The following is a 25,745-nucleotide window of genomic DNA, read 5'->3' on the forward strand; positions in this document are numbered from 1 at the left end:
TAACATCCATTAACCCTTTACCTGCATTTGAAGCTGATGAATCCAGAGATTGCAAGTGGTTAATAACCCTGCACTTAGGATCTGACACTGAGCCATGTGTCTCCCCTAAGAGTGTCTAATCTGATAAACTTTACTGCTTTTACAGTCTTTACCAGTAAAATTGTGTAGGTGGACCTGCTTTTGTCGTCCCTGCTTTCCTCTCCCATGAAATCACATAGGCGGGCATGTAGTTGGCATTTCCTACTCTTTCCCTTTAGCTGTTTTTACAACCAAGATAATCTTAACCCTCCTCTTTTACCATGCCTTCAATCTTTCAAGGAACAGCTTCACGACTCCCACGTCTTTAAGTCAGCCACCTCCTTTTTCTTGTAAGATCAAAGTCACACACTCCGCATGATTTCTCCCACACAACAAAGGACTGATGTTTAACAAGAGGGTAACTGGAGGAGCACAGATCCAGCCTAGCATCATCTCCCACCCCTGGAGGTGGGGAATGTAGGCTGGGAGCCCCCTTTCCAGGAACTGCCACCTTCTACAAAGTGACTTCACTGTCATCAAACCTACAGCCCCAAACAAACAGAAGCAACCATTCCTGCCCTCTCTACTAGACCAAACCCACCAAATTCCATCATCCGATTTTTAGTAAATGCAATCTTTTAGAAGTTTAGAAACATTTGCGTCTCAAAATCCTCCACAAAATCAGGAATGCACTCTCACAATTGTGTATCAAAACTGCATCTCTTAAGCATTATTTAGATATTTGCTTTCTCGAGATTTCCCAATAATTTCCGAGTCTAAAACTATCTATAGGGATTACGGGAATAAATAACTTGTTAAAAAAAAAAAGAAGGGGCAAATTAAAAAACATTTTTACTGTGTAAGAGAAAAAGAAGGGAGCAAGGAAGGGATAGGAAGACGACAGAACTTTTTGGTCTCATCACTTAGCTACATAGATTACTTCAAATCCTTTTCAAAAAGAGAAAGAAAGGAAATGGATAGAAACAAAAAATTAAACAAAATTAAACAAAAAAGTTTTTTTCTTTTTCTCTATTTTTAAATAGCCTCTGACATCTAGAAATTTGGCTAACACAACTGGTTCACACTGTGGCTGGAAGCTGTCCCAGCGCTCACCACTAGGCAATCTTGCTCTCCAGCTGGGTGTAAGGATTCTCACAGGTCACCAACCTTGCACATGGTCCCTCTTTAAACAAATAAGACCACTCTGTAAGTTTTTCTAAGCACAGTTGAAAACCAGGTCACTGTGTGACCACAAAATACCAAACTTCCTCCTCCATATATGAGTGACTACTGCTTCTTTACTAAATTCAGCTATTAGTCTCTCTTGTCTGCTTTCTTATAGATAAGATTTTTTTCTTTTATGTACACAATAACAGGATTGTCCTCACTATAAGGCAACACCTGAGCCAGAGAAATCCTCTCTTTTTAACACTCTCTTACTGAAATGCCCTGTGGTTCACCCTGGTGTGCATTCTCCATCAAAGCCATGGGTAATAAACTGAACTTTCAAAACCACAGGAGTGTTCTTAGTGATCTTTAACGGGAGAGCATTGACAGGTATTATTAATCCTTTTCACATATATGGAAAATGGTGCTCAGAGAGGTTTTAGGAAACTCTTACTAGTGACAGGATTAGAAGCCAGATCTTTCTCAAGTAGCTCAGGACTCCAAAAAGATACATATAGATAGATAGCCTTTTTTCTTAGGTTACATAGAATATTTCTGTCATATTGCTGCTGCTGCTAAGTCGCTTCAGTCGTGTCTGACTCTGTGTGACCCCGTAGACAGCAGTCCACCATGCTCCTCTGTCCCTGGGATTCTCCAGGCAAGAATACTGGAGTGGGTTGCCATTTCCTTCTCCAATGCATGAAAGTGAAAAGTGAAAGTGAAGGCACTCAGTTATGTCCAACTCTTCAAGACCTCATGGACTGTAGCCTACCAGGATCCTCCATCCATGGGATTTTCCAGGCAAGAGTACTGGAATGGGCTCCCATTGCCTTCTCCATCTGTCACATTAAGTGAGGTATAGTCACCCTTTTTGTACCCCCACATACCCTGAAAATGATCCATTATGAGGTTATTCCTTTGGATTAAGAAACTGATCACTGTATTAAAGTAACTTAACTATTGATTCCACTTTTATCCAAGTTATCTTATCAAATCATTTCCTATTTAGTATTGAAAAGTCAGCATTGTGAGTATATTGTGGCTGTAGATAGAGACGATAGAGAATGGGTGAACCTCGAGCTTGGTGGGTTGGCCATAGAGGGAAGTCTTAGGGAGTCATCTGGAAGGGAAGGCTTGGGAAGCCAAGGCCTGGGCATCATAGACTGTCTAAAAGGCAGAGAGAGGAGGAAAGCACTAGAAATAAAATTCAACAACTTTCCATTTCCCCCTCTAGGGATCCATTTTGCACATTTCTTTATAATTAGGAGAGATCACTAGGTTAGGAGTTCAGAGACCTTAGTTGTAACCCTACCTATGTTATTCATTTGGTTTTTTTTTTTTTTTATAAGATACTGAGCTGTCTGCACTAAATAAAATCAGTAGCTTGGATTCTTCCAATTCATGGATCTCAAAGGCTCCCCTAATGATCTATGGTTCTATGGAAGAATGATCTCTAAACTATTTCATGCTATTTCTAATTGCGCTCTCATGTCCTCATTTGTTGCTTCCCAATATTTATTATGCAGTTAGCTGTGCTTACACGTGTGCTAAATTATGGGGAAACAAAGACTGGTCTCCACCCTAAAGCAGCAAATACAAAGCTTCTTAAGTACTGATTATGTAAACATACTTTGTATAATTGCTATTGACAAAGCAAAATGTAAAAAGTTTCCAAGATATGTGTTCACATTTATGCACCTAAGTTGTAGAAAATAGGTCTGAACCCAGGGACAACACTGATAACTTTTTTTTCTAGATCTGAAAGCCCAGAATAAAGCTCCTACCCACAGTAGCTGTTCAACCTATACAAATAACATATGTCTTAAGATAGCATGGTTGGAAAATGTGGTAACACAAATACCCCACCCCCAAAAAATCACTAGTTTGCAGACAGGAATGCACGAGCCAGATTTTGTCAATGTTATGAAGTCACAATGGCTAGGCATTAGTGCACAGAAGCTTAACATAATGTTAGTGGGAAACACAGAACAAAATAATACATCTCACAAGATGCTGCTTTCCTGAACTCTTGATGAAACGCTTTCTCTTTTTAGGCAGATACTTGAAATTTCCAGTTAGGAACTAAAACTAGGTAGAATGTTTTTTTCAGTGGGACTCTGGGATTTCTTTTTTGGAGATGTGTAAGAAAGTGCTGGCCAACTGGGTTAGGCTTCATGGTTACTTGCATATTTTTCTGATTTTGAAGTTATTTTTTTCTACTTTAAAAAGGTAATCAAGGGAAATATTTCTTGCATGAAATCTCTTTTACATGTGTCTCACTCCACATACGACCTCATCCCAACCAACATACACTTCTTTTTTTCATGTTTTCCTAGTTTAAAACTGCCACCATAACTGTTTGGACAAGGTCCTTATGGGTTACACCTTCACGGTGTAACCTCCTAGAGGTGACACCTCCTAGAATAATAGAAATAAAAACAAAAATAAACTAATGGGACCTAATTAAACTTAAAAGCTTTTGTACAGCAAAGGAAATAATAGACAAGATTAAAAGACAACACTCAGAATGGAAGAAAACAATTGCAAATGAAACAACTGACAAAGGATTAATCTCCAGAATATATTAGTGGTTCATACATCTCAATATCAAGAAAAAAAAAGCCCAATCAAAAAATGGGCAGAAAACCTAAACAGACATTCCTCCAAAGAAGATATACAGATGGCCAATAAACACATAAAAAAGAGGCTCAACATCACTAATTATGAGAGAAATGCAAATCAAAACTACAATAATGTATCACCTCACATCATTCATAATTGCCATCATCAAATAATCTACAAACAATAAATGCTGGAGAGGTTTCAGAGAAAAGGGAAACTTCCTACACTGTTGGTGGGACTGTAAACTAATACAACCATTGTGGAGAACAGTATGGAGATTCCTTTAAAAGCTAGGAAAAAGATCTAGCCTATGACCCAGCAACTCCACTACTGGGCATATAGCCTAAGAAAATCACAATCCAAAAATATATATATGTATCCCAGTGTTCACTGCAGCACTATTTACAATAGCCAGGACATGGAAGCAACCCTGATGTCCACTGAAAGATGAATAGGTAAAGAAGATGTGGTATATATATACAATGGAATATTACTCAGCCATAAAAAAGAACTAATTTGAGTCAGTTCTAGCGAGGTTAATGAACCTAGAGCCTGTTATACAGAGTGAAGAAAATCAGGAAGAGAAAAACAAGTAGAAAATTCCACAAAAACAACTTCTGAATGCTGGCAGAGGACACCAGGCACCCAGAAAGGCAGCCCATTCTCTTTGAAATAAGGTAGGACAAGATATAAAAGATAAAAAGAGACACAAAAGAGTTAGGGACAGAGACCCATTCCGGGGAGGGAGTTGTGAAGGAGGATAAGTTTCCAAACACCAGGAAACTGGCAGGTCTGTGGGGAGTTTTGGAATCTCAGAGGGAGTAAAAACAAAAAAACACAGATTATGCACCTAACCGCAACTCCCAGGGGAGAAGCAGCCCAGGAGCTCGCATCCACCAGCAGCGAGCGGGGGCTGAAGAGGGAGACAGGGGCTGCATGCTTAGGGTAAGGACCAGGGCTGAATGTCCTGAGGACAATCTGAGGGAGCTAATGTGAGATAGCAACCCAAACTGTGGGATAGCCAGAGAGGGGGGAAAAAAAAGAGAGAGAGAACTTTCCCGAAAAAAGCTATAAGGCATCACCTAGCCTGCTCACAGAACAAAGGACCAAGTGAAAGCCAGGGGAGAGCTAACTGGCTGCAGGCCGGCCCCTCCCCCCCGCTGGAGGTATAGAGGCAGGCAGTTGACAGCCAGAGCCGGAAAGAGGGGCAATCTCCACCCCAGAGATGGCATCCTCCAACAAACTGTGAGCAGGTTCCCAGTTGCTAACCAAGTCTTCCTGGGATCCTGGAGGGTTGACATTGGTCAGGAGGGCCACAGTCAGAGATTAGCTCCCTAGAGGAGATACATGGCACACCTGAGACGGTGCTCCTGCTGTGCAGCCAGGAAACCAAGGGGCTGGGACCAGTGAGGCGATAAGACACACCGCCCACCTGGGGAGGGTGTGCTCACCAAACACCTGGTCGCCTGCGCTGCTTGGACCTGGGAAGGGCACAAACCACAGGCCCAACTAAGTCTGTGCTTTTGTGGAGTACCTGAGAACCTGAACCTAAGCGACTTAGACCTGGGAAGTGCACAAAACCCAGGGCCCACTTAAGACAGTTCCCCTGCAGAGCAACCTGGAGCTTGAGCAGTATAAACTGGGAAAGCACACACATGTGAGCGGGGGCAAACCCAGCGTGGCCCAGACACTGCGAGCACTCCCCCCACACACCAGTAATATTTGTTTGCAGTGTTCCTCCCTCCCCACAGCACAACTGAACAAATGAGCCTAAATAAGTGACAACCTTCACCCCCTTGTGTCAGGGCCTAAGTTAGATACTGAAGAGACTTGCAAACAGAGGAAGCCAAAATAAAGAAGAGGTAACCGCTTTGGAAGTGACAGGTGCAACAGATTAAAACCCTGTAGTTAGCACTGACTACATTGGAAGGGGCCTATAGACCTTGAGAAGAAGTGTAAGCTGGAACAAGGAAATATCTGAAACTGAACTGACCCCATACTGCCCTCAACAGGTCCAGAGAAATTCCTAGATACATTTTACTATCATCATTTTTTAATTAAAAAATTTTTTTAAGTTTTTTATTACTCCTTTAATTTTCATTTTTATAACCTATTATTACCTTGCAAAAAAAGACCCTATTTTTAAAGCAAATTCCATATATATATATATTTTTATAATTTTTGTGATTTTTTTTTTAATATTGTATTTTTGAGAGTCTAACCTCTAGATTGTTAACCTTTGCTTTTTGGTATTTGTTATCAATTTTGTACCTTTAAGAATCCAATCTTCAGTACCCATTTTTACTTAGGAGTGTGATTACTGGCTTGATTGCTCTCTCCCCTTTTGACCCTCCTTTTTCTCCCCCAGGACACCTCTATCTCCCCCCTCCCCCTTCTCTTCTCTACCCAGCTCTGTGAATCTCTTTGGGTGTTCTGGGCTGTGGAGAACACTTAGGGAACTGATTACTGGCTAGATCTGTCTCTCTTCCTTTGACTCCCCCTCTTCTCCTCCTGGTCACCTCTATCTCCTTCCTCCCTCTTCTCTTCTCTATGTAACTCCATGAACCTCTCTGAGTGGTCCAGACTGTGGAGATCACAGGGGATTGATTACTGGCTAGATTGCTCTCTCCTCTTTTGATTCCCCCTCTTCTCCTCCTGGTCACCTCTATCTCCCTCTTCCCTCTTCTCTTCTCCATGTAACTCTGTGAACCTCTCTGGGTGTCCCTCACTGTGGAGAATCTTTTCACCATTAACCTAGATGTTTTATCATAGGTGCAGTATGGATAAGTCTTGAGGCTACTGTAAGAATAAGACTGAAAGCCAAAGGCAGGAGGCTTAAATCCAAAACTTGAGAACACCAGAAAACTCCTGACTCCAGGGAACATTAATTGAAAAGAGCTCATCCAAAAACCTCCATACCTACACTGAAACCAAGCTCCACCCAAGAGCCAACAAGTTTCAGAACAAGACATACCAAGCTAATTCTCCAACAACTCAGGAACATAACCCTGAGCATTACAATACAAGCGGCCAAAAGTCACACCAAACCCATAGACAACTCAAAACTCACTACTGGACACTTCGTTGCACTCCAGAGAGGAGGCCAGCTCCACCTGCCAGAACACCGAAGCAAGCCTCCCTAACCAGGAAACCTTGACTGGCCACTCATCCAACCCCACCCACAGGGAGGAACCTCCACAATAAAGATGAATCACAAACTTCCAGCATACAGAAAGGCCACCCCAAAAACAGCAACCTAAACAAGATGAAAAGGCAGAGAAATATTCATCAGGTAAGGGAACATGATAAATGCCCACCAAGCCAAACAAAAGAGGAGCAGATAGGGAGTCTACCTGAAAAAGAATTCAGAATAATGATGGTAAAAGTGATCCAAAATCTTGAAAACAAAATGGAGTTACAGATAAACAGCATGGAGACAAGGATTGAAAAGATGCAAGAAATGTTTAACAAGGACCTAGAAGAAGTAAAAAAGAGTCAATCAATAATGAATAATGCAATAGCTGAGATCAGAAACACTCTGGAGGGAACCAACATTAGAATAACTGAGGCAGAAGATAGGATAAGTGAGGAGGAAGATAGAATGGTGGAAATAAATGAAGCAGAGAGGGGGAAAAAAGAATTAAAAGAAATGAGGACAACCTCAGAAACCTCTGGGACAATGTTAAATGCCTCAACATTCGAATCATAGGAGTCCCAGAAGAAGACAAAAAGAAAGGCTATGAGAAAATACTTGAGGAGACAACAGTTGAAAATTTCCCTAAAATGGGAAAGGACATAGCCACCCAAGTGCAAGAAACCCAGAGAGTCCGAAACAGGATAAACCCAAGGTGAAACACCTCAAGACACATATTAATCAAATTAATGAAGATCAAATATTAAAAGCAGCAAGGGAAAAACAACAAATAACACAGAAGGGGATTCTCATAAGGATACCAGCTGATCTTTCAATAGAAACTCAAGACAGAAGGGAATGGCAGGACATACTTAAAGTGATGAAAGAGAAAAACCTACAACCCAGATTATTGTACCCAGCAAGGACCTCATTCAAATATGAAGGATAAATCAAAAGCTTTACAGACAAGCAAAAGCTGACAGAATTCAGCACCACCAAACCAGCTCTTCAACAAATGCTAAAGGATCTTCTCTAGACAGGAAACAGAAAAGGTGTATAAACTGGAACCCAAAACAACAAAGTAAATGGCAACAGGATCATACTTATCAATAATTACCTTAAATGTAAATGGGTTGAATGCCCCAACAAAAAGAAAAAGTCTGGCTGAATGGATACAAAAACAGGATCCCTATATATGCTGTCTACAAGAGACCCACCTCAAACCTAGGGACACATACAGATTGTAAGTGAAGGGCTGGAAAAAGATATTTCACACAAATGGAGACCAAAAGAAATCAGGAGTAGCAATGCTCATATCAGATAAAATTGACTTTGAAATAAAGGCCATGAAAAGAGACAAAGAGGGACAGTACATAATGATAAAAGGATCAATCAAAGAAGAAGATATAACAATTACAAATATATATGCACCCAACATAGGAGCACCGCATATGTAAGGCAAATGCTAACAAGAATGAAAGGGGAAATTAACAGTAACACAGTAATAGTGGGAGACTTTAATACCCCACTCACACCTATGGATAGATCAACTAAACAGAAAATTAGCAAAGAAACACAAACTTTAAATGATACAATAGACTGGTTAGACTTAATTGGTATCTATAGGACATTTCACCACAAAACAATGAATTTCACCTTTTTCTCAAGTGCACAAAGAACCTTCTCCAGGATAGATCACATCCTGGGTCATAAATCTAGCCTTGGTAAATTCAAAAATATTGAAGTCATTCCAAGCATCTTTTCTGATCACAATGTGGTAAAATTAGATATCAATTACAGCAGATGATACAACCCTTATGGCAGAAAGTGAAGAGGAACTAAAAGCCTCTTGATGAAAGTGAAAGAGGAGAGTGAAAAAGTTGGCTTAAAGCTTAACATTCAGAAAACTAAGATCATAGCATCTGGTCCCATCACCTCATGGGAAATAGATGGGGAGACAGTGGAAAAAGTGTCGGACTTCATTTTTTTGGGCTCCAAAATCACTGCAGATGTGACTGCAGCCATGAAATTAAAAGACGCTTACTCCTTGGAAGGAAAGTTATGACCAACCTAGACAGCATATTAAAAAGCAGAGACATTACTTTGCCAACAAAGGTCCATCTGGTCAAGGCTATGGTTTTTCCAGTGGTTATGTATGGATGTGAGAGTTGGACTGTGAAAAGGCTGAGCACTGAAAAATTGATGCTTTTGAACTGTGGTGTTGGAGAAGACTCTTGAGAGTCCCTTGGACTGCAAGGAGATCCAACCAGTCCATCCTAAAGGAGATCAGTCCTGGGTGTTCATTGGAAGGAGTGATGCTGAAGCTGAGACTCCAGTACTTTGGCCACCTCATGCGAAGAGTTGACTCACTGGAAAAGACCCTGATGCAGGGAGGGTTTGGGGGCAGGAGGAGAAGGGGATGATAGAGGATGAGATGGCTGGATGGCATCACCAACTCAATGGACATGAGTTTAAGTAAACTCCGGGAGTTGGTGATGGACAGGGAGGTCTGGCATGCTGCGATTCATGGGGTCACAAAGAGTCAGACACGACTGAGCGATCGAACTGAACTGAAAGAAACAAAAGACCTATATATAGAGAACTATAAAACACTGATGAAAGAAATTGAAGAGGACACAAAAGATAGAGAAATATACCATGTTCATGGATTGGAAGAATCAATATAGTGAAAATGAGTATACTACCCAAAGCAATCTATAGATTCAATGCAATCCATATCAAGCTACCAACGGTATTTTTCAGAGAACTAGAACAAATAATTTCACAATTTTTATGGAAATACAAAAACTTCAAATAGCCAAAGCAATCTTGAGAAAGAAGAATGGAACTGGAGCAATCAACCTGCCTGACTTCAGTCTACACTACAAAGCTACAGTCATCAAGACAGTATGGTACTGGCACAAATTCAGAAACATAGATCAATGGAACAAAATAGAAAGCCCAGAGATAAATCCACACACCTATGGACACTTTATCTTTGGCAAAGGAGGCAAGAATACACAATGGAGAAAAGACAATCTCTTTAATGAGCGGTACTGGGAAAACTGGTCAACCACTTGTAAAATAATGAATCTAGAACACTTTCTAACACCATACTCAAAAATAAACTCAAAATGGGTTAAAGATCTAAATGTAAGACCAGAAACTTTAAAACTTCTAGAGGAAAACAAAGGCAAAACACTCTCTGACATAAATCACAACAGAACCCTCTATGTCTCTATGATCCACCTCCCAGAGTAACGGAAATAAAAGCCAAAATAAACAAATGGGACCTAATTAAACTTAAAAGCTTTTGCACAACGAAGGAAACTATAAGCAAGGTGAAAAGACAACCTTCAGAATGGGAGAAAATAATAGCAAACAAAGCAACTGACAAAGAATTAATCACAAAAATATAGAAGCAACTCCTGCAGCTCAATTTCGGAAAAATAAATGATCCAATCAAAAAATGGGACAAAGAACTAAACAGACATTTCTCCAGAGAAGACATACAGATGGCTAACAAACACATGAAAAGATGCTCAACATCACTCATTATCAGAGAAATGTAAATCAAAACCACAATAAGGTACCATCTCATGCCAGTCAGAATGGCTGCTATCCAAAAGTCTACAAACAATAAATGCTGGAGAGGGTGTGGAAAAAAGGGAAACCTCTTACACTGTTGGTGGGAATGCAAACTAGTACAGCCACTATGCAAAACAGTGTGGAGATTCCTCAAGAAACTGGAAACAGAACTGCCATATGACCCAGCAATCCCACTGCTGGGCGTACACATCGAGGAAACCAGAATTGAAGGAGACACATGTACCCCAGTGTTCATCACAGCACTGTTTATAATAGCCAGGACATGGAAGCAACCTAGATGTCCATCAGCAGATGAATGGATAAGAAAGCTGTGGTACATATACACCATGGAATATTACTCAGCCATTAAAAATAATGCATTTGAATCAGTTCTAATGAGGTGGATGAAACTGGAGCGTATTATACAGAACGAAGTAAACCAGAAAGAATAACACCAATGCAGTATACTAACACATATATATGGAAGTTAGAAAGATGGTAACAATAACCCTACATGTGAGACAGCAAAAGAGACACAGATGTATAAAATAGTCTTTTGGACTCTGTGGGAGAAGGCGAGGATGGGATGATTTGAGAGAATAGCACTGAAACATGTATATTATCATATGTGAAACAGATCGCCAGTCCAGGTTTGATGCATGAGACAGTATGATCAGGGCTGGTGCACTGGGATGACCCAGAGGGATGGGATGGGGAAGGAGGTGGGAGAGGGGTTCAGGATGGGGAACACATGTACACCCATGGCTGAGTCATGTCAATTTATGGCAAAACCACTACAATATTGTAAAGTAATTAGCCTCTAATTAAAATAAATAAATTTTAAAAAATGTAAAAATGCAAAAGTCTACGAACAATAAATGCTGGAGAGGGTGCAGAGAAAGGGAACCCTTTTACACTGTTGGTGGGAATGCAAACTAGTACAGCTGCTATGGAGAAGAGTGTGGAGATTCCTTAAAAAACTGGAAATAGAACCCAGCAATCCCACTGCTGGGCATTCAACAATGAGGAAACCAGAATTGAAAGAGACACGTGTACCCCAATGTTCATGACAGCACTGTTTACAACAGCCAGGACATGGGAGCAATCTAGATGTCCATCGGCAGATTAATGGGTAAGAAAGCTGTGGTACATATACACCATGGAATATTACTCAGCTATTAAAAAGAATGCATTTGAATCAGTTCTAATGAGGTGGATGAAACTGGAGCGTATTATACAGAGCGAAGTAAGTCAGAAAGACAAACACCAATGCAGTATACTAACACATATATATGGCATTTAGAAAGATGGTAACAATAACCCTATATGCGAGACAGCAAAAGAGACACAGATGTAAAGAACAATCTTTTGGACTCTGTGGGAGAAGGTGAGGGTGGGATGATTTGAGAGAATAGCACTGAAACATGTATATTATCATATGTGAAATAGATTGCTAGTCCAGGTTCAATGCATGCAGGGTGCTCAGGGCTGGTGTACTGGGATGACCCTGAGGGATGTGATGGGGGTTCAGGATGGGGAACACATGTACACCCATGGCTGATTCATGTCAATATGGCAAAAATCATTATAATACTGTAAAGCCATTAGCATCCAATTAAAATAAATAAATTAAAAAATAAAAACAAATATTGTATATTAATGCATATATATGGATTCTAGAAAAGTGGTGTTGATGAACCTATTTGTAGGGAAGGAGTGAGATGCAGAGATAGAGAATTGACTTGAGGATACAGCAGGGGAGAGAAAGAGGGAGACAAATGGAGAAAGTACCATCAACATACATACACTACTGTGTGCAAAATAGATAGCTGGTGAGAAGTTACTATATAACATAAGGAGCCCCGTTTGGCACTCTGTGATGACCTAGAGAAGTGGGATGAGGGGAGGAGAGGCAGGCTCAAGACGGAGGGGATATATGTATAATTATGGCTCATTTGCATTATTGTATGGCAGAAACCAAAACAACATTGTAAAGTTTTTTTTAATATCTTTCAGGGTGAGAAACTACTTCTCCATTAGCTGCATTTCAATTCTTCTATCACCAAATGCTGTTTCCAAAAAACAGTAACTGTATTTTCAAGTAACAGGACAGAAATGAGTTAACTTAAGAAAAAGCAGATGAAATCTGGCCACTCCTACTGGCCTGGAGCAAACAGGGTTATGACAGGTCAGTGCTCTTCTCTCAAGCATTTCTCTGTTTCTCTTTGCTAATCTCTGTTTCTACATTCTACTTCACATGGATGGTAGCCTTGGGCCAGGAAGGCAGTGAAGTGTAGAACTTCCAAATAAAATCAGCCAGACATGAACTGAGATGAGGCTGTTTGGGGAACTCATTTGACATTTCCTTGAATCTCTGAACATGCGTGGAGGTACTGCAACGGTGGGTGGGTTTTTCACCTGCTCTAACTTCACTTGACTGCAAGTGTGTAAGTCACAGACCCAATATTCCATAAGACTGAAATACCAAACTCAAATGAAGTAACTTTAAATGTCCTTTATTGTTAATTGGTCATTGGTCAGACCCAAATATAGACTTTTTGCTTCCTTTTGTTTTATTCTGTGTATGTGTGTATGTATACTGACAGACAGCAACATTTTCAGAAAAGAATTAGCAAAATAATGAGGGTTCTAGAAATCTAAAAATGATTATCTTGTAAAACTATTAAACAAGACCGAAGACAATTTATTAAATATTTTCTTCAAAGGTAAGATTTGGCTTAAAAGAATAGAAGTTACTAGAGGTTATTTTGAACCAGTTGCTAAAATTGGTTCAAATTTTAATTTATAAGCTAAAATTTTCTAATACAAATTGCCTGCCATACTGTTAAATTTTCTCTGTGGGTATTCAAACAAATTGAATGATAATTTTGAGAAGGAAATTGAAGAACCTCCTATGTTTACAGGAGAATGCATTAGCTATGCTTTCCAACTCTCACTTCTTTAAATTTTTATTCTCTTGTTTTCTTTTGATTTTGGCACACATGGAGGTATTGCAAACAAGGTGCCACCATAAAAACTTTTTTGCTTACAGTAATGAAAAGAGAAGTTTCTTAAGTAAATATCACTAATTCTATAGTTCAGTACATTTGCTCTGTCGTATCCTACTCTTTGCAACCCCATGGACTGCAGCACGCCAGGCTTCCCTGTCCATCAGCAACTCTCAGAACTCACTCAAACTGATGTCCATTGAGTCGGTGATGCCATTCAATCATCTCATCCTCCCTCATCTCCTTCTCCTCCTGCATTCAACCTTTTCTAGCATCAGGGTCTTTTTCAGTTGAATCAGTTCTTCGCATCAGGTAGCCAAAGTACTGGAGCTTCAGCTTCAGCATCAGTCCTTTCAATGAACATTCAGGGTTTATTTCCTTTAGGGTTCACTGGTTTGATCTCCCTGAAGTCCAAGGGACTCTCAAAAATGTCTTCTTCAATACCACAGTTCAAAAGCATCAATTCTTCAGCACTCAGCTTTCTTTATGGTCCAACTCTCATATCCATACATGACTACTGGAAAAAACATAGCTTTGACTAGACCAACCTTTGTAGGCAAAGTAAGGTCTCTGCTTTTTAATATGCTGTATAGGTTTGTCATAGTTTTTCTTCCATAGAGTAAGGGTCTTTTAATTTCATGGCTGAAGTCACCATCTACGATGATTTTAGAGCCCAAGAAAATAAAGTCTATCACTGTTTCCATTGTTTCCCCATCTATTTGCCATGAAGTGATGGGACCAAATGCCATGATCTCAGTTTTTTGAATGTTGAGTTTTAAGCCAGATTTTTCACTATTCTGTTTCATTTTCATCGAGGCACTTTAGTTCCTCTTTGCTTTCTGTCATAAGGGTGATATCATCTGCATATCTGAGGTTATGAATATTTCTCCTGGCAATCTTGATTCTACCTCATGCTTCATCCAGCCAGCATTTCTCATGACGTACTCTGCATATAAGTTAAATAAGCAGGGTGACAATATACAGCCTTGGAATACTCCTTTCCCAATTTGGAACCAGTCCATTGTTCCATGTCCAGTTCTAACTGCTGTTTTTTGACCTTCATACAGATTTCTCAGGACATAGGTAAGGTGGTCTGGTATTTCCATGTCTTTAAGAATTTTCCACAGTTTGTTATGATCCACACACTTAAAGGCTTTGGCATAGTCAATAAAGCAGAAGTAGATGTTTTTCTGGAATTCTCTTTCCTGTTCTATGATCCAACAGATGTTGACAATTTGGTATCTGGTTCCTCTGCATTTTCTAAATCCAGCTTGAACATCTGGTAGTTCTCAGTTCATGTATTATTGAAGCCTAGCTTGGAGAATTTTGAACATTAGTTTGCTAGGACAACTTCAAATTTTATTGATAGTTATTGTGGTAAGTGGTGGAGCCGAATTCCTGTATTAGCAAAACCTCTTTCCATTCAGTGTGAGAATGTGAGTTTCAGGGAAATAGAAGGAGTTATTAAGGAAAATATCCCTTTCCTGGGGGATACACGTGTGCTTTCATTTTTTTGTACTGTCTCTGATTCTTCCAATTCACATACCTTTTAACGAATAACTTCAATGAAAAGCTTGCCACATGTATTTAACCATTACCAAATAAAGCATGCTATCTGAAGAAATGGAAACAGACTATGAAAATTTTTCTAAAGCTTATGAGTGGGTGGCATCTCTCGTCTTTGAAAGACCTGAAGAATGAGCTCATTTCTTAAGTATGACCTACATTTTTTTCTTTAAGAGAGCTAAACCATAGTTTCTATATGGCAATATTTTTCCTACCTATTTTCTCAAAATATCACTGCCCTAATGTGGCTGTTTCTTAAGACACTGGTTCACAATTCACTTTTAAAAGAGGTAGACTAAATTGTAATTGTAGGATGGGATAATGCAGGTAACTTGGCTGGGTAATACTGAGTCAGTTTCCCTTCCTCATAAGCACTCATTCCTAAGTATACATTTTATGTTTTAAAGGAGTACTATTTTGCTTTAAAAAACACATTCATTACCATTAACAGTCTCAATTGATCTGGTTGTATAGGGAGAATACTAATCAGGAAGAAGAAAGTGTACAATGTGTGTGAACTGTTACTACAACAGCCAGCCATGCCAACATTTATGATTTAATCTCTATTTTGACATTTCCCTCTGTCTTCCCTCAATTTCAGGCAACCCATGCACCTTACACTGACCATATTCAAATAAATAATAAAGAAAGGGGATGATATTAAATGTGAAAAACACATCATTTGAAAATAAAAGTCCATGCTTAAATAGAGTTCTTCAGCAGTACATTTTTAGTTATTTAAAGTCAGCAGACAAATCAATTCAGCAGTTAAACGTTAATAATATGTGTTTGAGAATTTTGGCATTTCAGGACTTATTATTTAAAGTACCAGTATAAAGGGTTTTCTTTTTTCAGAAATGAAAAATCTAAGATAACCTGTCATAAAAGTCAAAGTGACATGTACTTATTCAGAAATGTAAATGAGTGGAGAGGCCATTAATATTCACTGAGCATCTACTATGTGCCAGGCTCTTAGCAGCAACTTTCCCATTTAGTCTTCAAAATAAACCACTAAGGTAAAGTTTATTATTCCTGTTTATTTGAAGGAAGAAAAATGAAACCCTGAGGAGTCAGAAAAACTTTTTCCAGGTCATATATCTGGTAAGTTAGATTTGTCTCTGACATTCAGATACACAACCTCCCAATTTCAAGGTCTGCACAGGGGCTGCAGAAGAGCATGGGGCTTGCTTGCAGAAGGCAGAAGTCAAGCAGGCTTGGAAAAGAATTCCAGTTGCTGTCACCTCAGGGATGCATCAACCCTGTGTGAGGAACATGACTTTACATGTTCCCACTGACCATGTGGGGCTATTATGAGATAAAAGTAGGAACACAGATTGGAAGTCACTTTGAAATTTTCTACTTGGGCCAAGTGCCATTAAACTCCAAGTAGTTATTCTGAGGAATCTGATGGAGCCAGGGTCAACAAAGTCAGTTAGGTGATTGATGGGCAGTGTGTATAACTTTGTGTGACTGGATACGATTTGTTGAGAATTAGCAAGGGCTGAAAACACATAGGATGAGACCAGCTCTGCACACCTGTTTGTTCACCTGAGTACTCACTCTGCAAACAGTCGGCATTCAGGAGGTCCTGACACTTTTCATGGCACTTCACTCCACACTCCGAACACTTCATGCCTTGCCGGGCAATGCCCCATAGGAGCCCTTCACACTCGTAACAGTAGGTAGGTGTTGTAGCTGTCCAGACTTCAAAGTTGTGCGGGGTGGTGGAGGACATGGGGTAGATCAGTGCCTGTAGGGTCTTCTTGAAGACATGTATTTTCTGGGAAGGTGAGAGAAGTTACCAATGTAAGGTACATCAATGGATCTGGAGAAGTCCAACATAAAACAAACCATGTTATCACTTTTTCCTGAAAATGCTATTTTGAGAGGACTCTTTAATTATTGATTTAAGTGATGGCAGTCATCACAGTGACTCTGCTCAAGTATTCTTCCTTCAATGCTCCAGGGCCCAATTCAGTAATTTGAATACAGAAACTCCCTCATTTTCACATTGGACTGGGCTCCACTGCTGTGCGAGGTTCTTTCATGGCAGCACAGAGCTCTGGTTTCTCGATAAAGACTACATCCTCTATCCTGTTACTTCATGAGCACAAGGATGATGAACATCATGCTCACTGCTGGATCAATACTCAGAGCCTAATCTAGTCTATGGCTTGAGATAGATATTCAGGAAATATCAATTCAAAAGTCAAAAGGAATTTATATTACTATCCTTGGTCTAAGTTGGTTCTTGGTAAAATTATAAAGTCATGGAAAGTCTTCCCAATGCTGATTTTAAACTTCTATAAACACCCCTCACTCCTCTTTTGTATCTTAACCAGGCCTCACTTCCCTGATTCTAACATGACATCCTCTGTAATATGACACCCTCCCCAATTCCGAAGTATACTTCTGTAGATCTTTCTACAGGGAACTGCTTTCACTGCCTTAAAGGGAGCTATATATATTTTTAATTTACTGGGATATAATTGCTTTTCAGTGTTGTGTTAGTTTCTGCCGTATAGCAGAGTGAGCCAGCTGTATGTACACATGTATCCCCTCCCTCTCTGGTTTCCCTCCCCACCCCATCCCACCCCTCAAGTCATCACAGAGCTGAGCTCCTGTTACACAGCAGGTTCCCACTAGCTATCTACTTTACACATGGTAGTGTATACATATGTCAGTGCTAATCTCCCAATGAATTCCACTCCTCTCCCCACCATGTCCACTTGTTCATTCTGTATGTCTCCATCTCTATTCCTGCCCTGTAAATACATTAATCTGTACCATTTTTCTAGATTCCATGCATATGCAGTAATATATAATATTTGTTTTCCTCTTTCTGTCTGACTGCACTCTGTATAACAGACTCTAGCTCCATCCACATCTTTACAGATGACTGAACGGAGATAACTTTTAACAGTACACGGAAGCCATTGGTGAAGTGAGCACTGAACAAGGAGCCCGGAGGCCCGAGTTCCTGAGCACAGGCTCTGTCGCATGACAGTTGAAATGGGCTTCAGAAGGCAGGAGCTGTCTTGTCTCTGGGTGTTAGGGTACAACACCTTTTCATGGCATGAAATGAATGTTGCGCTACTTAAGAGTCTCATAATCTATGGAGAGACTTAAATTCTCTAATCCTCAGTTTCCTGCTCTACCTGTCTGTGTGCTGATCAAACTGTGTGATAGTAACAAATATAGCCCATAGACTTCAAACACTGAATAAATGCTAAGTATGAGTGCTCATACTGCAGATTTGTTTAGATGAGTCTCTTTGCTTCTCATTTCCCACTCTGCCGGTGACTCACTGGGGAGAAAGACCAGCACTCTCTGAAGTTACATTTACAATCCCCACAACCATCTGATGCCTGATGAATAGTTGTTTACGTAAATCCTGTAGGAGTCTAGCTGATAAGCAACACTAGGAGGGAAGTGCGTGTGTTTTTCATTAATCATCCTTAAATCTCATTTCAGAGTATCCTCCCACAGTGTTGAAATGGCTACCTTTCTATTATTCTTCAATTTCAAAGTATGGAAACAGCACTTTTCCTTTTAACAGTAGTTCCCCTCACCAGGCGTTTCCCCAGAATATCTCTGGTAATGGTACAAGGAGTTTCCCTACCAGGAAGCTAATCTTCACTAAAAATTTTTCTACCTTTTGAAACACAAGATCCAGCCTTGCTACTCAATGAGGGTCTGATCAAAGTTCTTTACATTTCAAGTGAGTCTGCAGACCAAAAGTGTGTTCAAAATATGGGAACTTCTCAAGTAGGGGAACCCTTTGTTAGGGTTTACATAGAACAAGTGGATCCATCACTTTTCAATAAAGATAATCTGAGTCAATAAATCTCTTGGTTTCATTCTGTAATGAAGATGTCATGTCTTGAAAAGAACTGTTAAAAGAGTTCTATTAGAATTAGAAGCATGTATTATTCATCTTTGCTTCCCCTTTACTGTCTAGCAGAGTGATATTCAATATCATTGAAGTGAACTGAATGATTCTTGGCATAAGAGATATACCATTAGTTCTACATAGATAGTTTTATGTTCTAACTGAGCTGAGGGCCTGGGGGACTGTGTGTGCGTGTGCATAGTACAGAATTGTTGGTTTAGCTAAAAAACAAACAAACAAACAAGAATGGAGTTCAGCGATATTTGCAATTGCATAATTTGTTGTCTTAGTAGGGGGAAAAAAAACAACAATTCTAACTGGAAACTGGGTATGAAAAGAACAGAGTCTGCTACTGAACACAAGAAAAGAGAGAGATACATATTAACTTAGAAAGCAGAGTTGGGCAGATTCTTTACCAGCTGAACCACAAGGGAAGCCCAAGAATACTGGAGTGGGTAACCTATCCCTTCTCCAGCAGGTCTTCCTGACCCAGGGATAGAACCGGGGTGTCCCGCATTGCAGGCAGATTCTTTACCAACTGATCTATCAGGGAAGCCTAGAGTTAGGCAAGCAGTTGCTTTTTAATATGAATTTATCCACATAATTTAACTTTAATGATTAACGCATTTTATCTAATCCCCATGTCCATTTTCTTTTTATTGAATTCAAGTGATATACAGTCAGTTCTCTAAATCTTTAGGCTGTAGTAAGAGTATTAATATAAGGAACACTTGCTAAAATATTACACATGTTGAAGGAAAATAAGTGAAAGTTTTGACAGATAGCTGAGAAGGTTTCATTGAAATTGCAATGTTTGTTTTGGTTTGGTTAAAGAGGTATGGTCCATTTCATGAGAAGAGAAGCTAATTTCAAAAAAGAAGAAACATGGAAAATTTATCAGACAGCACATGAAAAATCAATTGAATAGGGCATTAAAATAAACCATAACATTTGAAAGCAATAGAAGCTGGACAAAAACATTAGATAATTTACTAGAGGGAGAGGGTATATGTCCCCAGTCTCAAGAAAATGATAATATGAGTTTTTCATTCTTGATTTTGGGGATATGGGCATGTGTTTACTAAGCTGAAAATCACTCTAAAATAAATGGTTTATGAACATATTTCTTATTCCAACAAAGCATAAGATAGAATGATGGTCAACATAGAAATTCAGGAAATCAATAGCTAAGGAAAGCATGGAAAAATACATCTGATATGATCATCTCAGGGGAATATGGTATACTGAGGAAAAGAGTGTATTTTTAGCAGCAAAATAAGAGCAGATAAAATAAGATTACAAGGACATAGCTTTTGTGGAATAAGGTAAAAACTTAGGATATGGGGCACGGAATAAAAACAAAAGAGAAGAAAATAAAGGAAAACCCTAAAATGAGCCATGGGAAATGAAAGTCTGCCACTTACCTTGGATTAAGAATTGGATTAACAGGAGGATAAAATATATACACATATATATCGATGCATACCAGCACTCAGAATAGATAGAAAGATAACTTGGTGCAGCTAATAGGATGCTAGCTGATGTGAAAGGATGGGAACTGGGAATTATGTTATCAAGAGAGGGTCTCTGGCCTAGGTAAACAAGGAACCAGACATATGGAGAAGATGGTTCAAAGAACAAGCAGAATCCTAATTACTGGAATTAGGACTGAGGGACAGAGTGGATTCAGCGATTTGGGAGACTTGCCACTAATCTATTTTAAATGCTTCTAAACTTTTCAAATCTTGTACAGTCAATGTAATATTATTAGCTAAAATGTATGTTCTGATAATAATAAAATCTATGGTCACTGCAAAAGTAATTTATAAACTGAAAAAGCACTAAAATAAAAAATAGCATAATCTTTCAAAGTTAGGCATGGTTGACCCATAGTCTTCCAGTAATTTTTATATTTATAGCCAGGATATCAGGCTTTTGCAGAGAAGTAAAAAATAATAAACATTACTTTTATACTACTGAAGTGATTCCAGAAAATAAGGCAATTTTATTGTGTTTCAACAGTGCCTTGATCTGTACAAATGAGAACAAGGAACACTTTCACTCAGATAAGACTTAGTAACTAAGTATGACCTATGGACTACAAAGGGGAAGATGCTCATATTTTAGACACAGATTTTGTTAAAAATTCCTGCTCTGACAAACTGGAATTTAAAGCAAGTTGCTCTACTAAATCACTTCCTGAAAAATTAGGGCTCTGGAATTGCCTTTCCTATTGACAGCTATATGGGGAAATTAGAATGAGTCCAAGAAATAAGGCAATCAAGCCTCCTACCGAGAACAATTACCTGTGTTTTTGGGGCCACCAAAATTCCAATCTACCAACTGTTGACACTTACAACAGGAACAAAGCTTGGTTGCCTCCATTTGCCACATACCTTTTCTCTCCCCCCGCCCCCATGTTAACCAGTGACTTAACTAATAAAGTACTATTTTTCTTTTTGTATTCCCTCATAGGAATATGCAAACCATCATTTTCCTACACTTAAAAACAATCACATTTTGATCATTCTAGGGAAAAAGTATGCTTTCTGTTTTGAAGCGTATTTCATGTGCTTAATGCATGCTTTTTAGAAAAGAAATCAATTTACTGCCCTCTATGTATCATTTTGCTATTTCTGGACAAAAGCATCAGAAAGATTTGCAGAGCAAAAGTTAGACAGAATGTGACCTTTGAAATTTGTTATGAGGACAGAACAATGGTAGAATAAGTTCCTGAGCATAAAAACAGACATAATTTCATGACTGATTTTTTAATCAGACTAATCATTACATAAGATTGACACCAGAAGGTAAAATTACTCAGGCAAAATTTTTATAGCACAAATTACAGAGACTAAAAGTTATGTGCCTCTACATGGAACACTTTATGTAATTTATTTTTATTCACATTACCACTGACTTTAGTAAGTAAGAGATTGATTCCAAATAAAGAGGGTAGAACAGTGATAAAACAGATGACTCAATAATTTAAGAAGAGGACAATACAGGATACACACTTTAAAAGATAATTTTGTTTCATGCCAAGACATGACAAGGAATTTGATCTGATAACAAATTAGGACAAATTCATCATGTCCTATAAGTATCGGTTTTTCTCCAATTCAAACTTTCAAGAATATGTATCTATAAAGAAAGTGGTATAAGATGAGTAACTTATTAAATATAAGAGGCCAAAAATAATGTGAATTTCTCCAGTGGGGGAAACTTTGGACATTTTAATGTGGAAAGGTCTAGTTCTCATCAGTTGGGGCAGAGACTGAGTTTTTATAAATCTTCTGATAGAGGTCATGAAAGAGAAGGGAGAAGGATTAGGATATTATAAAAGGAAAAGAGGGAAAGGGGTGAGCATCTCTCTTAAAGGGAACCTATTCTACTGTTTTCTTTAGTAACTTAAGAAAGTCACTCATGCATCAATGGAAAGCCGTGTAGTGAAAGCAGACAATCATAAATAATAATAATATTTACTACATATTTATGTGTCCAAGGGGCTCCCTGGTGGCTCAAACACTAAAGAATGTGCCTGTAATGCGGGAGATCCAGGTTCGATCCCTGGGTCAGGAAGAGCCCCAGGAGAAGGCAGTGGCAACCCACTCCAGTATTCTTGCCTGGAGAATTCCATGGGCAGGGAAGCCTGGTGGGCTACAGTCCATGAGGTTGAAAGAGTTGGACATGACTAAGCAAGTAACACTCACATTTCACCATGTGTCCAAAAGGGTTGAAGTGCTCTCAATTTATCTCATTTGATTCCCCAACAATCTTCTAGAAATATCAGTATATTCATTTTATATATTGAAAAACTAATCTGGCAACCTAGCCAGAAAAAAACAAAAAAACATTTTCCTGTTTTTTGTGGGAAAAAAAAAAAAAAAACATTTTACTATATAGAAGGGGCTCAAAAGAAACAGATTCCCCAGTTATCTTAGAAAGTTTTTAAAAAGGAACTTAACGAGAAAATTACAAAAGTGGATTCTCTGGAAACCTAGAAGATATGTTTGGAATCCAGTTAAAGTCCATGGGCTTTGACCTTGGGCTTTTCATATCATTTTCAGATATGACATTCAGACTTGCCTCCTACCTAACGTGGGCACTGAAAGTAGTAACCAAAGCCTAAGTGCTTTCAGATCTTTATATATACGTGTGTGTGTTTGTGTGTGTGTGTATTTAAGACAGGACTATTGATCAACTTTAAAAAATGAAAAGTATTTTAAGTAAATATTTAAAAAAATTATCTACTTCATTTAAATAGTATAGATAACTTCAATCTATTTAATGGAAAGCAGGGAAAGTAAAGAAAACTCAATCTACAGAAATTAGACCTAGAAAGGAAATAGAGTAAAATGAAGAGAAATAGTAAATTTTAAAAAAAGTAATAGAAATAATTCACCCACAATATAGAATTCACCCATAAAAATGAAAATTCTGTAATTAAATTTTAAAATCAAGTTGCTTTTCTATAAGATATGAATAAAGACACAATAAAATGTAAATAAAGGGCTAGAAAAGGTTCTATCAAGGAGGTTACTAACCTAATTTAGTGAAAGTGAAAACAACTCAGTTATCTCAAACTCTTTGCGACCCCATGGACTACAGTCCATGGAATTCCCCAGGCCAGAATACTGGAGTGGGTAGCCTTTCCCTTCTCCAGGGGATCTTCCCAAGCCCGGGATCGAACCCAGGTCTCCTGCATTGCAGGTGGATTCTTTACCAGCTGAGCCACAAGGGAAGCCCAAGAATACTAGAGTGGGTAGCCTATCCCTTCTCTAGCAGATCTTCCTGACCGAGGAATTGAACTGGGGTCTCCTGCATTGCAGGCAGATTCTTTACCAACTGAACTAAAATTTAGTGTAGTTGTATTAATATCACATAGAATATTTTTAAGGAAAAAGCATTAAAAAGATTAAGCATTAAAAGATTACTAGGATCACTAGCAAAAGTTGAAAGAAATTATTAGGGATATAGAAGTTCCAAAACTTATGTACTAAAAGAAAAAAGCTCCAATGGGATATCTACAATGCTGATCATATATTAAGCTATAAAGCAATCCTCAAATAAGAAAGACTGAAGTACAGTCCATCTCCTCTGAATACAATGCAGTAACAAAATAAAGCCCTATCTTTGGAATATTAATTAAAACACTTTCCATATAACTGATGAGTCAAAATATTAATCACTGGACCATTTATGAAACAATTCTATCTAAACAACAATAAAAGCACTATATATCAAAATTTGTATGATGCAGCTAAAGTATGCTAAGAGGAAAATGGATAGTTTTAAATGCATACGTTAGAAAAGACAAAAAGAAAATTAAGTTATACACATGTGGTTAAAAATATAAACAAAAGCAATAAAATGATAGATATAAAATCTTTGAAGTTTGGAAGGAGGAAGAAAATGAGAAAGGAATACACAGAGGGTGGAAATATTCTCTTTTCAAAGCTAAGTGACGGATATACAGGTGTTTGTACTGTTTTTCACTTCGTTGATGCTGTATGTATTTTGTGTGTATGCAATAGTTAAAGAACCTGATGCTGGGAAAGATTGAGGGCAAGAGGAGAAGGGTGCAAAAGAGGATGAAATGGTTGGAAGGCATCACTGACTCAATGGACATGAGTTTGAGCAAACTCTGGGAGATATTGAAGGATAGGGAAGATTGGCATGCTGTGGTTCATGGGGTTGCAAAGAGTCAAACAGGGCTTCGCGACTGGACAACAACAATAGTTAACAGCAACAATAAAAATTAACAAACTACATATTCAGCTTAAGTGAGAAAAATAGCTTCAAGATAAATATAAACAGTAGAAGATGAATTCGAATAAGACAAGAGCAGAAATAAATGAAATAGAAAGCAAATCAACAATATGGAGTCAACAAATGCCAGAGAATCTCTTGTATACTGATTTACAAAAGAGAAAAACGTACAAATAAGATAAAAACAGCTCAAGCTTTTATGAATGATACAATTACATGAACAATTTGATGGTATTCAAACTGAAAATTTAGGAAAAAAGACAACCTTTGGGAAAAATATAAATTATCAAAATTGACTCAAGAACAAATGGTTAAATAACAGGAATAGAACTGTTACACTAAATAAATTGATTCAGTAGTCAAATAACTACCTTCAAAAAAAAAAAAAAAAGACCCAAAACAAAACTACAAGATGCTTTTAAGAGGCAAATTTTGTCAGTCTTTCAAGGGATAGCAACACTCATTTCACATAGATCATCCCAGAGAAGTGATGAAAAAGAAAGCTCTCCAGCCTAACAATTTATTATTGTCGCCATGATTGTTCAAAGACATGGTAAACCATAAGTCATTTGACTAATGAATGTGGGTACAAACATTTTACATAATTAGCAAATATATGAGAAAACTGAAGCCAAGAAAATTTTAGTAACTTGCCCAAGTTCCTTCAGTTAATAAATGGTGGGCTTGGACCAACACTTTTCTCAAGCCTAGGACCATGCTCTTGAAGAAGGCAGGAAGCAAGACCAACAGCAACACTACTTGTAACGAAGCCCCTGTGAATACTCCTGCAACCTGTCCCTCAGTTGCAAAGGCGACAGGGATGCACCGGGCTCAGCATGTACTCTGCTTTCTTCACCTTAAGTTCCTACCTCATTGCCCTGATGGCCATTGCTGTGCCTCGCAAGACATTTCCTTAATTCTCACTCATTGTTAAATAAGTATTATTGTATTAATTTAAGGATGAGGTAAACAAGTCTCA

General features: G+C 38.6%; 1 protein-coding gene across 5 annotated transcripts in view; it reads right to left on the minus strand.

Annotated features, from left to right (window-relative positions):
* UNC13C (unc-13 homolog C) overlaps positions 1-25,745 on the minus strand; it is a 646,481-nt gene that overhangs the window by 356,967 nt on the left and 263,769 nt on the right. For all 5 annotated transcript variants that reach the window (XM_043471933.1, XM_043471936.1, XM_043471934.1 and 2 more), the window contains one exon: positions 16,663-16,882. In XM_043471933.1, coding sequence (XP_043327868.1) covers positions 16,663-16,882 — 220 coding nt within the window. The remainder of the gene's footprint in view (positions 1-16,662; positions 16,883-25,745) is intronic.

The sequence above is a fragment of the Cervus canadensis genome, chromosome 6 (genome assembly GCF_019320065.1).
Source record: "Cervus canadensis isolate Bull #8, Minnesota chromosome 6, ASM1932006v1, whole genome shotgun sequence".
In the NCBI taxonomy this organism is placed as follows: Eukaryota; Metazoa; Chordata; class Mammalia; order Artiodactyla; family Cervidae; genus Cervus; species Cervus canadensis.